The 16,455-nt window shown below is 44.4% G+C and overlaps 1 protein-coding gene across 2 annotated transcripts in view; it reads right to left on the bottom strand.

Moving 5' to 3' along the window:
- ABCA1 (ATP binding cassette subfamily A member 1) overlaps positions 1-16,455 on the bottom strand; it is a 120,432-nt gene that overhangs the window by 21,987 nt on the left and 81,990 nt on the right. The window contains exons 17-31 of one of the 2 annotated variants that reach the window (XM_004580935.2): positions 15,576-15,780; positions 14,423-14,536; positions 13,083-13,254; positions 11,626-11,757; positions 10,591-10,733; positions 10,238-10,375; positions 9,161-9,381; positions 7,905-7,977; positions 6,779-6,981; positions 5,667-5,715; positions 5,364-5,477; positions 4,260-4,408; positions 3,639-3,763; positions 2,436-2,534; positions 203-392 (exon numbers count right to left, since the gene is read on the bottom strand). In XM_004580935.2, the coding sequence (XP_004580992.2) occupies positions 203-392; positions 2,436-2,534; positions 3,639-3,763; positions 4,260-4,408; positions 5,364-5,477; positions 5,667-5,715; positions 6,779-6,981; positions 7,905-7,977; positions 9,161-9,381; positions 10,238-10,375; positions 10,591-10,733; positions 11,626-11,757; positions 13,083-13,254; positions 14,423-14,536; positions 15,576-15,780 (2,127 nt within the window). Of the gene's footprint in view, positions 1-202; positions 393-2,435; positions 2,535-3,638; positions 3,764-4,259; positions 4,409-5,363; positions 5,478-5,666; positions 5,716-6,778; positions 6,982-7,798; positions 7,878-7,904; positions 7,978-9,160; positions 9,382-10,237; positions 10,376-10,590; positions 10,734-11,625; positions 11,758-13,082; positions 13,255-14,422; positions 14,537-15,575; positions 15,781-16,455 lie in introns of both variants that reach the window. The other variant, XM_058672950.1, reaches the window with a different exon arrangement.

Raw genomic sequence — 16,455 nt, 5'->3', positions numbered from 1 at the left:
TCTGCCCATGGCACCACCAGTGAGACAGGCATTGGCACACATTTGACCATATCCCTTCTACTCATGGCTCACGTGATTTTCTCTATGATAAAGGGTAGGTCAAGACTTGTGCAGCAATCCCAACATGGTATCTTCTTCTTTAGAGAGAATTACAGCCCAATTTTCACCCTATCTGCTCGGTCACACACTGAGCATGACTCACTTGTGGAGGAGGCAGCCCCCCTGCCCCGGGAGGACACACAGGCAGCATCTTCTTGATTTTGTCACTGCTACACTGGCAGGCAGGTGAGGGGTTCTCCATGGTCCAGTTGCCATTTTGGAAGAGATCCACAATGGTCTGGGGAACTTGGGCAGTGACCCACTCTTCCTCCCCTGCCAAGCAAGGTGTGTCTCTGCAAAGGGAGGAAAAAAAAGGTAGATCACCCAAGAGCCCCTGGCCTTACCTGCTGTCTTAGGAGTACAGGATTATTCTATCCTAATCACAAATATGCTTCTAGCCTTTCTTGCTCAGAAAGGATGAGCTTGATCTCAGCTGAGTATCTAACCCCCCAGTAGCGTATGAGCTGCAACACTATTTTATAACTAAGAACAATGAAACACAGAAAAGCCTACATGGCTGTACCTTGGATAATCCGATCAATCCACATTCATCACACAACACATATTCATCAAATGTCTACTGTGTGTCAGACACTGTTCTGTATCTGAGTATTATGCCCATGAAAGAGTCAAAGAACAGTTACTCTAATCACAGATGGTCATAAATGAAGCAGCATAAAAGATGACAGGGCAAAATGGACTTCCTGCAGAAAATTCACCTCAACTACAATGTAAGGAATGAGCGAGTATATGTTAGACAATTATCTGAAGGGAAAAGAACATTCCAACGAAAGGCAATGGAAAGTACAAAGCCCTCGGGAGCAAACGAGTTTCTACACTGAGCAGCAACAAGAAAGTTGCATGGCAGTAATGTAATAAGCTAAGAGGAAGACGAAACATAAATTAAGATGGGCAAGTGGAAGCCAGGTGACATGAGCTGGGAAAGATTCTGGAATTTATACTCAATGTGCTAAAAGTCCAGAGTGGCATAATTAGAGAATTAGGGAGCAGGTTTGTACAGTGAGAGTGTTTTATATATGAAGAGTCAGGTTGTTTGCAAGATGTCCAGAATATAAAGCACAAGGCCTCTATTCCTGATCAAAGCTCTGAATTTGTGTGACAGCATCAGAAAACCTACCGCCTTCTAAGAGCTTATTTTTTCCCAATGGTAAAACTACACAATAGCTTTGTTTCAGCTTACTTCAGTTCCACCACCTTTTGAAAAACATAACATTTGATTTCAGTGAGAGTTGCCACATTAGTCTCCTCCCTCAGACTGCTTCCAACATGAAGCCAGCACTGCCCACACTCAACACCATGAGCTCTGTGATGTCAAGAACAACAGCTTCAGAGCCTGTAGGCTTAATCTTAGCCCTGTTCTGACTCTTCTAGATCCTTCCTAGACAGGCATCAATCCATGAATCTATAGAGTTTGGCCAGCCAGCAGTGAATCCAGCTAACTTCATGATCATCTCATCTCACTCTTCTGCTTTGTCTACAAAACAATGTGCCATCTCAAAGATTTAATAAAATCCCAATAAACTGGGCCTATGTCCTTTTCTGCCTCGTGATCTTGTTATTTGTGAGCCAATAGTGCTACTGATAAATATTTAGTATCTGAGTAATATCGATTCAGAGCTAACAGTTACATTGGAGTTTTCCATTTAGAAACCTGACACAGAACTTGGACAAGGACACTTCAGGAAAGTAATATAAAATGCAAATAAAAGATGATTTTGGTGCAAAGAATACTGAAATTCATGCATATAAAAGGTCTTCATAAAGTTCATAAAAATGCATGTTACGAAAAATCGATTTTACAGATTTCAACTTTTTACACAAAAATAAGCATCTCTTAATTCAATTTTTCTATGAGCTTTCTGATGCACCCTCATGTATTTAGGTATCAGTCTTGCTGCTGTTGTTAACAGAGTCATTTATGTTTTTGCCCGGGTTTTAAAGTGAAGAAACTAATAAGCAAGCTGTATATCTTACACAACAGCAACCTACTTAAGCACTTAGGTAAAGAAGGAGGGGAGAAAGGAAGAGAACAATCTTTGATCAGTAAGCACAAAGTGCTACTGAAATCAAATATTAATGCTCTAAAGCACTATGCAAACGTCTCTAATGATTAGCTTTGCAGGATGTTAGAAGACTCCAAATGGCTACGCCTAGACCATCTGATTAGGTTAGCACAGTGGCTTTTTAGAGATAAACGATAATTCAAAGAACAAATGGTGATCACACTGTGACACGCAGCTGATAAATACAATGTATTAGGAAACAAGCCAGGGGACAAGAACAAGAAGCCAGCGTTTGGCTCAAGTGTCACTCACGGGATTGGGTTTCCTTCCATACATCGGGTCCCAAAGCCAGGGTCTTTGGTGAGAGCCTTCAACAGTTCCTGGGTGCCCATGTCCTCTGGAGCATCATTACTATGGAAACATGAGAGAGCACCATCTCAGTAACTCATTACAACCAGATATCATCAGACAGAAAGTTTTCTAAATTAAGAAACACTCAAAGCAGAATTGAATGAGCTATAGAAATCCCCCTCTCACAAAACCTCAGCTTCTGGTCAGATAACACATGGCACTCCAAAGTGGAGCTTGTATAGAAAAATTGTATGTTGTATGTACAAAGGTGTGTGTACATATGTGTGAACATATATCCTAATTAAACATATTTACACAGGTATTTTTAAGTTCAAGTAAAGAAATCCAGTAAAGATTTGTATTTCAGAAACACTTCACAATTATCTATTTCATAGACAACCATAATTTTAAAAAAATAAAGAGGTAGATTTTATTGAATGTTTGCAGATACCCAGAAAACACACAAAATATTGGGCATAGATCATAAACAAATGTTACATTCTACAGCTGTGGGCAACATAAAGTAGATAGGAAAGGAAATCATAAAAACACACTTGATGCTCAGGAAGATAACATGGAGGTGGAGAAAAATAGACTAAATCATATACAATATAATATTACATTACATATAAAAGCTTTCCTTTTATATCACTGATGCCTATCCCCCATCTATGGGCCTATAATTTCTACAGGACTAAAGATTTGCCCTTTCGTTTGATGGAAAGGATTGCCTCACAGTAGCTACTCTTAACTAAACACAAGCTAATATCCCGAACTTAAAAGGACAAATAACAATTCTAGGAATTGTACCGTGCAGAGAACAAGAACCCAGAGTTTCTGTTTTGTCAGCATATAAAAGCCCTGTGACTCAATTATTACAACAGCTAACACTAGGATATTTTATTACTTGATCAGAGACTTTAGGCAGGGTGGATTGTTTTACCTAAAACACACATGGCTATGAAGGCTGAAAGAGCACTGCCTATTGTTTCCAGGCTGGTTGTGGGCACTTCGACGCACGCAGCAGTCGCTTGGCAGGGGCCTTAGTCACAGCTGATGACACCATTCCTCCGTTCAGTCCCATTCACTTCACCCTCAGCATAGAAACATGCTTGGTCTGCTTGTGCTTTCCTATTCCCTGGGACACAGAAGGCAAGCACATACCTGACAAATGTGTACTGCTCATTGTACATCCAGGGTTGAAGCTCCAGGCTCGGATACTTGCCAAAGGGTGGTACAATCAGGCTGAACACCAAGGCAATGCAGACGAACACAGCTGGCAGGACAATCTATAAACAGGCAGTGGAGAGGGAAGGGAATGACAAGAAAAGGACAAGTGTTAGAAAGGCCCAGGGACAAGCCAGTGGGAGTCCAGCCAGCCTCCCAGACCAGCCAGTGCAGGGTGCAAGGGTATAAGCCCATAGCTGAACTTGTATTCAAAAAGTATTCATGGCAGCTAGGAAAAAACTTAAGTCTGAAAACTAAACTGCTTTGGCAGCCTGACAGACACACCAGGCTGGGAACTTCGCAGAGTCAACAGTGATCACATGTCAGAGGGACACAGAACATCAGGCTCTGCCATCCTCCCATACGGCTCTGCCATATCCCCATTCTACAGATAAGCAACCTGAGGCAGAGATGTAATTTACCAGGAAATACAAGAAGCAGAACAGATAAATGGCTCCAGAATCTACTTCTTGCCACAAAATCATAGTGTCTCTATGGGAAAAGGGCCTACAGTCACCCATGAAGCCAGAACTCCTGGCCGGGAGCAGCACATCTCACCTGAGCAAAGAATCCTTTTCGACTCCGTCTGGCAATCAGCAGCCGTTTCCACAAAAGGGCCACGAACTGCTGCTGGGTGAGTTTCCAGCCCTTCACCTGGTAGGAGCCTTTGCCGTCCATCCCACTGAGCAAGTCCGTCTCTCTGGATTCTGCAAGAATCCAACACTGAAGGTCACTTGTCATCTCAGCTATTCTTGACATCATCATGCTCTTCACCCAGGTATCTTAACCAAGCCTCTTTCTTGCAGGTTCTGTTTGAAACTAGAACTACCTCAAAATTACAGGTTCTCATGATTAACCTTACATCCAAGGCAAAGTTACGACCCAAACTCTCTGACAGCACAGTCTCTGCATACGATCACTGTCTGATGAGTGCAAATACTGAAGATGCCTTGAGAAAGCTCACACAAGTCAGCCAGGCGAACAAGCCATCATCAGCTTCTTACAGAAACTGGCTGACATACTTGAGAACACACAATAGCACTTAGTCTCCTATGATATTTTTGGCAAAGTAGACTCATTTCAAATGATCTAAGAACAGACAATATATGAAGTCAGGGAGAACATAAGAGCCCACACTCAAACGAAAAGGTATTGGGAGACAGTTTTCTGTTCTTCAGTTTTTACAGAGATCCTTGTAATAAGCTAATGATTTCCAACTGAGTGTTCTCATCTCTTACCTATCCTTTGTATCTCAGTCTTAGATGCAAGGAGATGCCCATCTAAAATATCTAAATCTAAGGGTAAGATTAATTCTGCCAGAAAATTTGCCTATCACTCAATGGACATTTATTCAGCAATCAAATATTATTTATTACATACAAGAATCTTGGGCCCTACAGAAAATAATAGCAAATGGATCCAGAGACACCATCTTAACATGGATACTTTGAAAGAAAGATCTCAACAACTGATAGAAATGATGATGACGGGCTCTCTCAGGTTTGACCTCATGCACAATGCTAGAAAAGTAGCTTTTCTCATTTTCTCCCATTTCCTGTAGGGAATCTCTCACCTCAGCTAAAGGTCATGAAAAGGAAACAAGTGAGGACATAAGAGAAATGCATGTTCAAACAGCAAAACACAGATCTCGCCCAGACGAACCTGGGTCTAAGTCAGAATCATTTGGATCAGTGGCATCGTCTTCAGTGAAAGGGCGAAGACAGCTCTGCTTATCTCCAAAGGCCCGTCTGTTCCGTCTTGCTGGCAAGGTACCATCTGAAGGCAAAAGGAAGAAGTGTCACATGCTCTTATATTTGTAACAGAGCAAACCTTCCCCACCTATAGTAAGCTAATGCACAAAAAAGTGAGAATATTACAAAAGAACTCAAAGGAAAGGTATGATACTGGTGAGTCAGGACAGAAGGCACCACCCAAAGCCTATGTGGTCCCCCTCAAGCGGGTCACCTGAGGTCTCAGCATCCACTCCACTCTCTTCAGCCACTTTGAGAAATATCTGAAAAATAAAAGTAGGTGAGAACCTTATAAGTATCAACATTATGAGAATAACCATCATGGCTACGATTATTGTTGAATGTCCTGTTGGCCTCTTAAGACGATAGTTACTAGCAATACTTTGCAAGTCACTTCTGCCAGCAAACATTTCTTCATAGATGACAGTTATCATTTCCAATCATTTTAAATTAAAGCCATGACATTAAGTCACAAAAACAAAAAATGTTCTCAACCTACAAGGAATAAGTCAAAAAGGCATCTTTTAGGTTTGTGGCTCTAAATCTTTGTACAAACCAACATTGTGGTGGACCATCCAAAACAGAATGATTAGGATAAAAATCAGTTCACCATTACTGGAAATATTATGGCAGATATTTAAGCATCAGAGGAGAATCTGAATTAAACCAATGATTTGCATGCCTAGTCTACATCCCACTGCATAGGAAATATAAATTAGAATAAAATTACAGACTTCAAGGTCCTGCTTCTACAAATTCCAGTTCAAAGGCTCTGGAACTGATTCTTAGAATTTTTACTGTCAGTAATTTCCAGGTGATTCTACTACACAGTCAAGCCTGTGGACCACTGGGTCAAACAACTTTCATCATCCCTCCAACCTAAAAATCTGCAACATCGTCAGAGTGTCTGCTTAAGAGTGGCATTGCTAAAGAGAACATGGGCTTTGAAGCCCTTTGAAGCCCTAAAGTCTTGAATGCAAAATCACAACTCAGTGTCCCTATCAATTTTCTCACCTTGCAATGAAAATTACATGAGGTTACAATGATTATAAAAAAGATTCACTTCTGGTATACTGACACACTATCTATAAACGTCGATCCTTTCCCATGCCACCAGGGTCTAGTTGACATTTGGCTATGACAAAGTCACCTGAATTTCCCACTATGATATTCAGTGGGTAAATAGGACTAACATTACTAAGATGTCAATGACCTGGACACTTAATGGTCCTACTCCAGGGTAATCCCATACTCGCGGTAGGCTACCTGACAGTGGGACGGTAGTTATATTCTGAAAGGCAGGTGATATTCTAACAGTTAACTCACTTCTTCCAAGGTAGTTTCTGAGATGCCATAACTAGAGATTCCCAGGTCCGAGAGCCGGTCATCAATCTCATGGAAGAGTTCCACAAAAGCCCCTTCCTTAGCAGCTTCATATGGCAGCACATAGGTCAGCTCATGCCCAATGTCTTCTACCAGCCGAGCTTCAGACACATGCTTCCTGATGAGGTTGGAGATAGCAGAGACATCTGCAGAGAACACAGTGCCAAGGTGGTTCAAAGGCCCCACAGTGGGTCCACCATCCCCATCTCCCTCCGCCTACTGCGAGAAGCCCACAGCTCACACACCACTCCCGCCCCAAAAGCTTCAGTCATTGCTCTCTGTCACTTGTCTGAGGGCTATGGGGAGGGGCAGGAGGAGGGAGTCCTATTCGCCTTCAAATTACCAAAGCCAAATACAGCACTCTGTGCATGATGTATTTATGGATGGACAAAGAGATGGTGGACAGATAGACTGATAGACAGCTTTTGGAGGCTACAAGCCTGGCATTTATTGGCTAGTTAAGGGATATTTCAATGAAAACTATGAATAAGCCTTAAAAATTTCACTCCTCCCTAAACTTCTAAAGGCAGCTACCTCTATTTATCCTAAAAGAGGGTTAATCAAATACTTCCTAAAAGCAGAAGTCTTCCAGGAAATACCAGCTGATATGACTGGGAATAGATGGCCAGCATCACGATTTCTATTAAGTACATGCTGCTGGTAATGCTAACCTTCCAAGCACAGCTACCGAGGAAAGACTGGAAGATGCTCCTTTGACCTTCCTATGAACTAAGCTCAAATTCTCCCTGGTGGCTTGGCTCTCGGCTCCTCATCCCTGGCCTCCAAGTACCCAGCCATACACCTTCCTCGAAGGGATTCTCCAACACTGAACCACCTCAGTTTATTGAAACATAGCTCTACCAGCTCCCCCCAAAAGCCCCAGGCTCCCCTGCAAGCATTAGGCCAACCCACCACCAGTGCCCGCAACACCCACAGCCACCCAGCCCCAGCCCAGCAGCAAACCTTGTGTCAGCGCCACCAGCCTCTGCACCTCTCCTCCTCTGCCTCCACTCTGCCCAGCTGGCGGAAGCTCAGGCACCACCTGAATAAGAAACCCCACAGTCCTTACCGATGGTCAGCGTGTCACTTTCATGGTCGCTGCCCAGGCCAGCATCAGAACTGCTCTGAGAAACACTGTCCTCCTGATGGCAAAGAAGGAGGTGAGAATGGGTCAGGGACTGAGCAAGGTACAGCCACCACCACCTTCGTTGGGAGGGCTTTCAAGAAGCTCCACAGAATTAAGAACTGGAGAGGCATGCAGCTGGCACTCACGGCTTCAGTGGCCACAGACTGGTGTGGTGTGAGCATGTGTGAGTGTGAGTGTGTGTGTGTGTGTGTGTGTGTATGGTCTTGCCTCCTAAAGATTACACCCCAGGAAGCAGAGTTGTCAACATAACTGGGCTGCCAATGAACGTTCCAACCAGGCACTCGCCAATGATCTCAGGCATGGGAGTCACCTGGCTATTCAACGAGTTCAATGCATCTCAAGCTTTCATGGGTTTTCAGTCCCTTGGGAACCCTGCTAAAAAGCAGATTCTTATTCAGTAGGTCTGAGTTGGGCCCAAGGTGCTTCATCTCTAACAAGTTTCCAAGCAACCCTGATGCTGCTGGTCCTTACACAGTTATGATTCAGGAGGCTTGAGTAAAAAAACAAATTAGTTAGAGTTCAAGGTAGAGATACCATATACAAGGAGGTGCCGTGAGTTTCACAAAAAGAAACCTCAGGCTCTTACTGTGGTCCACAGGAAAATGTAACTGGATAATGGATTATTTACCCACTCGATGACTCTGACTAAGTTACCTAATCCCTATAAGCATCCCTCTCTCCTCTGGAATAATCATGATACCTTCTTTCAAGGGTTGCTCTGCACTTTGAGACGATATGTTTAAAAAATCATAAATGGCAACAGTGCCACAAAAATACATCAGCATTTTTCTTTTTCACGCCCAGCGTCCCTGTGGCATGAAGCTGGTGCTTAATAAATATCTGCTGTTTCGTAGTCAATGAGCTTTAATGGTAATGAGTTGGAATAGCAGTGCATTTAGTAGTCAAGGCTCTTAGTTTCTTCTGTGATGTAATGCAGTCCTTTAAAGATCTTATCCATCACTCATAGTAAGAAAAAGGAAAGAGAATTCAGCAGAGTTATTACAATGGGAAGAGGTCTCCTAAGTGTTTCATGTAGGAACTATGATGTAGTCCCAGAGCGATCACAAAGCATGGAGCCAGTGGCTTCCGTATGGAAGAATGGGGCAGAGGTGGACAAGCCATTCACAGTCATCAGGTCCTGATGGCCCGGCCCCAGCCCCGGCCCAGCACTGACTCACCTTTTTCAGATATGACACAGTGCTGCTGCTATTTCTGCAGGAACTCAGAGAGGATTCCACATCTTTCTTCACCAGGGTCAGGTAGTAGCCTGTTCCCAGCTGGTTCTTCAGGAACAGGGAGGAGCCTACACAGCACAGCTTCCCATGGGAAATGATGGCGATCCTGTCCCCCAGGATGTCCGCTTCATCCATGTGGTGTGTAGAAAGAATAATGGTGCGGCCTGCCGAGCACAAACAGAGAAGTGGGGGAAATGAGGCATGTCAGTTCTCACTGCTCAAAGTGGGAGGGACTTTCGAGAGATTAGCAGGAGTAAGCATGGGGGGAGCTCTGGAAGCAGTCTTCAACCCAGCACATTGTCATTACTCTACTGATACAGGTTTTGGTGCTGCATCCTCATTAGAATAAAAAGAGTAGCATTTGTCTGGGGACTCACTATGTGTCAGGCACTGTACAAGTTGCTTTGCGTGCATTCTCATGGAACTTTACCCTCTCAGAAGCAAATGCCAGTCTTATTACTGGTAAGAAAACTGATACAAGTTAAATGACTTTGCAAAATCTCGGAGCCAGCCAGAGCCGTGTTCCTCATACTGTCTCTAAGCATCCTGCCAATCCTGTCCCTGCTCTTTCCATTCACTTCTCATTCCACTCAAGTCTTTTCTACTATTTCAACAAACATACGTTTAGTGCATCATGTTGGGGACAAGCAAATGAACAAAGACAGACACGGCTCTCACAAATCTGTTTATAAGGGAACATAATTAAACACACACATCCAAGGTCTATACCAGAGGAACACTGAGGGTTGGGGAGTACACAGGACGCAGGGGAAATGTCCTTTATCCCCATTTCTCCTCTTCTTGCAGGGCCCTAAGTAATAAGGCATTAGCTTTAAGTGTCTTGTAAAGCAGACATCCCACCTACACGCCATGGGCAAGCACTGAGCTTTAAGAAAAGATTCACATTTTCCTTGAAATGCAATTGCATTTCCCTACCAAAAAGAGCTCTGAGACACACTGTAGTTGTCAACAACCACTCCCCTCCCAGTCCATGACTCAGAATAAATACAAGACAATTACCTTGTCTGTATTTCAGCAGCAGCTCCCATATTCCCCTGCGGGAATAAGGGTCCACACCAGCTGTGGGCTCATCCAAAATGACAACCTTGGACCCCCCGACAAAGGCCAATGCCACAGACAGTTTTCTCTGCATTCCACCTGCAAGAAATAGAGACGTGCTCCAGGACCGGCCCGAGACGGTGAGTGAAGGTGCACTGTGGCTCACGGAAGCACCCCGCCTGGGAACATGGCTTGGGACAAGTTTCTGCTTCCCACTCACCCAGCCCAGGATTCCGGAAGAGCTATTCCTCCCATGTGAGTGCCCACTTGCAGGCAAAGGGCAGGGAGAGTGGAGAAGGCAACTGCAAGCTCACCTGACAGCTGACTTGTTTTGCTCTTCAGCTTGCTGGGTGGCAAGCCAACATCCAGGGCCATCTGCTCCATCTCTGCTTTCACATGCTTCTCAGAGAGCCCTTTGAGGCGGGCATAGAACCAGATGTGCTCTTCCACAGTTAGCCTGCAGACAGAAGGACAGGTCAGCTCTCGGTCCTGCAGCATGCACCAGAACAGAGGAAACTGGCTATGTTTTTCTCCCCTTTGTCTTTTCAAAAAGATTTTTATCAACTTCTGAAAAACAAGTTTCAGCATTCTAAGGAGAACAGCAGTCACCAAACCTGGTCAGCTAAGGAAGCATGACAGATGCCTTCCAACTGGTTTCCACTAGGCCTGGCCCCCAACCACTGGACAATTCTAACGTAAAACTTCAGGCACTCAATGTGTAGTTTTCAAAGGACCTTTCTGTAACTCAACCAATCAGAATGTTGGCTCGGCACTAACCCGGACCAACTCTCACCTCTGGATGGTGCACAAGTCTCAAGAAACCTGATACTAAATGATGGAAAGATGCTGGGGGTCATGTGAGCCCAAGATGTTCAAATTAGTTAAACAGCAACCGAGGTTCACCAGGAGGAAGGTCTCACTCCAGATCAGAGCTCAGATCTTTCTCTGTTTCAACATGAAGCAACCCTGTGGGCCCTACTTCCTCATGGGACAACTTGGATAGGAACAAGAAACACGGGGCACTATACGAAGGTTTCATGAGGCACTGCCAGTACTGTCAGTACTGCTCCAAGGAGGGGAGGGTTGTAGGCTAAGGACTCTTCCAAATAACAGTGATGGAGAGCATTACTGCCAAGCCTCGGTCTGCTGGCTGGACTTGTACCACAACTACCATCCAGACACTTATTTCCACTTTTCCTACAATCAAGGGATAACTAGGCCTCAACATGTCTAGGAAGACAAGATCTGCCATGCCCAAAGAAGATGAGATGCCTAAGTCCCTTCCACCCATGACTTGATGATACACAAACTCAGAAAGGGCCTCTTCCTAAAGTGGGGTTGGTACTCACATGTCAAACAGCACATTGTGCTGGGGACAGACACCCAGATTCTGCCGAATGGTGCTCATCTCCGAGCGGATGTCCTTCCCCAGGATATAGGCCGTGCCCGAGGTGGGAGGGAAGAGCCCAGTCAGGATGGACCTGAGAAGTAAACAGTACAGGAGTCAGAGCTGACCAGCTCACACCTCTGGATGCTGCACAGCCAGGCAGAGGGTGGAGGGCACCAACTGCCTGCCCACAGTATCTACCCAATGGACCCTAAGAGACCCCAGCAGACACCACAGCACAAACAAGTGCTCCATGTTAAGGAGTAACTAGAATTGGGCCTGTACACTAGAAATGGCAATTATAGTATAAGCATTTAAAAATGAAGTGTCCAATTTGCAATGAAAAGTATTCTGTAAAAACATATCTTTTATGCTTAACTTCATGTGCACAAAAAAATTGACAGACCAGAACAAATTATTCAAAGAAAAAAAAATGAAGTCTGTGTTAGATGGTACAATTGTGGAGTACCTATTCACATTTTCTTGACAATTTAATAATATTTTGATTTACATTAAACAAAAAGATAAAAACAGGAAAAGAGGACCCGGTGCAGTAGCCTAGATGCTAGAGTCCTTGCCTTGCATGCACCAGGATCCCATATAGGCAGTAGTTCTGGTCCCAGCAGCCTCATTTTCCATCTAGCTCCCTGCTTGTGGTCTGGGAAAGCAGTCGAGGACGGCCCAAGGCCTTGAGACCATAAGCCTACATGGGAGACCCAGAAGAAGCTCTGGGCTCCTGGCTTCAGATCAGCACAGCTCGGGCCGTTTTGGTCACTTGGGGAGTGAATCATCAGACAGCAGATCTTCCTCTCTGTCTCTCCTCCTCCTCTCTGTATATCTGACTTTCCAATAAAAATAAAATAAATCTTAAAAAAAACAGGAAAAGAAAATCATATCCAAAGACACACCCTCTAGAATGGCCAAGGCAACACTAAAAGCCACTAAGAGTACCTCTGGCACTTCATGGCTCTTGCTTCCTTGGAAGGCTGCTATCATAAGATCCTTACAGATCCCAGGGAAGGAGTGTGGAGCCAGCTTCCCAGATGTTCTTCACATACGCTTAGAGACAGAGTGTCTGAAAATTACCAGCCCACCTAATACATCCAACACTTCCTTCCAGATTCATCCTTATTGTTCTAACCAAACCAACTCAAAAGGGGACCCCTTCTCAGAATCTGCATGGCCTCCGAGTCCAAGAACTTGGGAGAATACCAGGAAGTACAAGGGAAAAGTCCTACAAGGATCCTTTATGTTTCAGGCTGATAAAACAACATCTAGTAAAATCATGCACTGAGAGCACTGCCCTGATTAGATAATAATTTTACACCCATATGCCTTGCCTTTGCCCCTGTGACCTAGACCTCCTTGGGCAGACATTTCTAACTACACTGTGATTCTGTGATCACACTCATATCTTACATGGTGGTCGTCTTCCCTGCTCCATTGTGTCCCAGGAAGGAGGTGATCTGGCCCTCATAGAAATTCAGTGCCAAGCCATCGACAGCCACTTTCATGCCATCGCGGTAAACCTTCACCAGGTTCTGAATGGACACACCCAACTTCAAGTGGGTGGGCTCTTCTTCCATACAAACTGTGACAAGAGAGAAGGGGTAGGTACAGAGAATGTTGATGAGGAGTGTGAAAACTGGGGGCTGTGCCTCTACCCGCAGGCCATCCAACTCACAGGCAAGCCAGAGACTATCAACATCTGTGAAGCCAAATTTGGGCATAGATATTGATGATAGAAACACAATAATAAAGACATCTGTGCTGTAGAATTGCAGAGGAAAGAAGATCTGACAAACAAAATACAGGATGCCAGCAGGTGCTTTAAAAACATACCCAGAAACACCACAGAAGTTAGAACATCCACACCAAGGAATACTACTTCACAATGAAAAGGAACGAACAGCTGATACACTCCACAACTTGGGAGCATCACAGGGAATCATCCTAAGTACAAAAGGCCACTCTCAATAGGCGGCCTGCTATATGGCTTCATTTACAGAATATTTTAAAAATAACTAAACTATAGGAACAGGGGAGATTACTGGTGAGTTCAAATCATGCCCTTAGAGAGTTTGCTGTGCCGATTTCTGTGATTCAGACATTCCAGTCTTCCCCATTCCCATTGCTTGTGGATTTATTATAATCATTGAGTCAACATAAATTTGAAAGCTAAGAAAAAAAAGGAGGAGAGAGGCCTATCAACCACTGAACAAAGTCACACTGAGAAGACATGAAAAAAAAAGCAGGCAGAGCCTTTGCTGGACCGTGGGCTTCTCCACCTGGGGTCAGAAGCCAGGAGAGGATTAGTTTTCTAGGTAATGAAGGGTGAGAATACTAAAGAAGACCAAGAAGCATAAGAAGTGACTTGATGTCAGTCTGGGCAACCTTAATCATGAATACCCACGACAAAGCAGAGAGCAAAGGCTAGGCTTCATAGACACACAGTCCCAGTCCACTCCACCTCTTCCTTCTAGCTTGATAAAACAGCATGAAACATGTTTATGGCAACAGAGAGGCAGACGTACAGAGGTCAAAACAGACTGTCCTATAAGCCAAGCACACAGAAGCAGCATGACTTAGGGATCCAGACAGAGTCTCTATAAGTTAATAACACTGCACACAAACAGCATGGGAGAATTTTAAAGGAAATTTTGCCGGTTGACTTCTGAGTCCTCACTTGACTCCAACAGTCAAGGAGGGGGGTTGGCAATAGCACTGGATTAAGGGAAGAGTGTGTTAGCAGCACTTACTTTCTGATATTCCCTTCTGGCTGGAACCAGGGTGCTTCTTCTCATGGCTTTCCTCACCAAACCAATAGGACTTGGTGCAAGGGAAATACCAGGGCCTGGGAATGCCATACTGGCCTGAAAGCAAGCACAGGTGTGAGGCAAGCTGAGCACCATCCTAGCAATCTGTGAATTCCCCAAGTCACTCACTCTCTTATACACCCAAAAGACAAGGAACAGACAGGAAAGGAGGTAGGGCGGAGAGGGAACTAACATTTGCTGAAACCCATTACGAATGATACAAATTTTGCACTTCTAGGAGTATTCAATAACCCCAAAGGGCAGAGACCATCTCCACTAGGAACCTTGAGCGTAACCAAAGGTCACTCAGCCAGAGACCTAAGGGCTCAGAATATGAATTCAGATTTGCATCATACAAAATAGCATCCTCAATAACAACAACAACAAATTTAGGTAGGGGTAGACAGATATTTCATATATACCTATGCTTATAGCAGAGAGTTAAGCCTCACTCTCCTGGTATTAGATCTCGGATGAAAAGTCATCCCAACGTAGAGTCATCATAGACTTAGTCAAGATGATTTATTAAGAAAAGAATCAAACTAAACTTTCATTAGATGCTAATTTGATTAAATCACAGGCAAGGCCTTGGAGCCACTGTATTCTGTTATTCACAACCTGTCCCCAGAAAACAACCCTCTCGAATAGCTCTCTGGAGACACAGAAATGAGTCAACACTGGGCAGAAATCTCTCAGGCTGACTGAACTAGTGTAACCTAACGGGGTTCACTTCTAAGTATCAACATTTAGCCACAGGCAAGTTCCTTAAGTGCTGAGTCATGCGTCTCTCATCTGAAAAGTACTTGTTACAGCAGTAATTAGCTCAGAGCAGCCTTATGAGGATTAAGGGAACCAGACTATGAAACATTTTTCACAGTGTCTGGTATACAGTGCTCAGGACTGTCAGCTGTTTTAGCAGTATTGGTTGTACGTTCACCATTGGCTGCCTCTCCGTAGACTATTTGTTGGTCCAGGGTCTAAAGCCCAGGCACAGTCCCAGGCCCTGCAGAAATTCAAGCGGAGAAAAATGAAAGTCCAAAGCTAGAAACCATATATGTCTCACAGATAGCCAAAGCAGTGTAGAAGCCCAGGGTACCTGGAAAGACAGCCTCGATGTACCATGTCATCACCCCATATAGGAAGGCATCAAACAGCATCATGGAGACCGAAGTGGTGAGATTGAAACCATCTTCCTCCACGGGGCTCTTAAAGAAGTTGTCCCACTGCACCCCAACACCCTGTTCCTCAAAAAGGGCAAAGTATTCACAGCCAAACCCAAAAGCCACAGGAGACAGCAGGCTCTGTAAGAAAGAAGTAAAAGTCATATCCATCTCTTTGTCTCTCTCCTCTTCTAACACTTGCAATGCAAATTCCACCTGGAGAAATTAGAACTTGCAAAATATTGCATATTACAGAATATGCAAGAACTCATCCAGACAGTCCCTCTAGGGGAGTGGGCTCTCTAGTAGCATGTGAAACTATTCCATTTATATATCTACTCATTATGCACACACATTTCAGAAATGCATATGTGATAGAGAATAAAGCTTTTAGAATTTAATGCTTCCAAGGTTCAGCAGCCTCCCTCCCTCCCTCCCACCTCCCCTGTCAGCCCTCCCTGCCTCCCCATACACACACAGGCATTGCCATTCATCAAGCGCCCCTCAGGCTCCCTGCTCAGCCAGTGTGATACTCAGGTCTACAAGAGCCTGAATGGGGCTACTTCTGCCTATGAGGCCCAAACTGAGGTTCTTGAAGCATCCTGTGAGTGGCTGGTAGCTTTCTTTGTAAGTGGCCCAGAGGATAGCTAGAAAATTGTTCTCATAGAGATCCACATACCCTCAAAGCCTCTCCTATTCTATACAAAGGAAATAAATCAGTCTAAGTCAGGAGTTTGTGGAAAGTCAGGCCACCTACTCCTCATGGTCTCACTCAGTAAGAAAACATTACTCAAATAAATACCATTCTGGTCCAGC

The sequence above is a fragment of the Ochotona princeps genome, chromosome 14 (genome assembly GCF_030435755.1).
Source record: "Ochotona princeps isolate mOchPri1 chromosome 14, mOchPri1.hap1, whole genome shotgun sequence".
Lineage (NCBI taxonomy): Eukaryota > Metazoa > Chordata > Mammalia > Lagomorpha > Ochotonidae > Ochotona > Ochotona princeps.
This window is presented reverse-complemented; position numbering and strand designations above follow the sequence as displayed.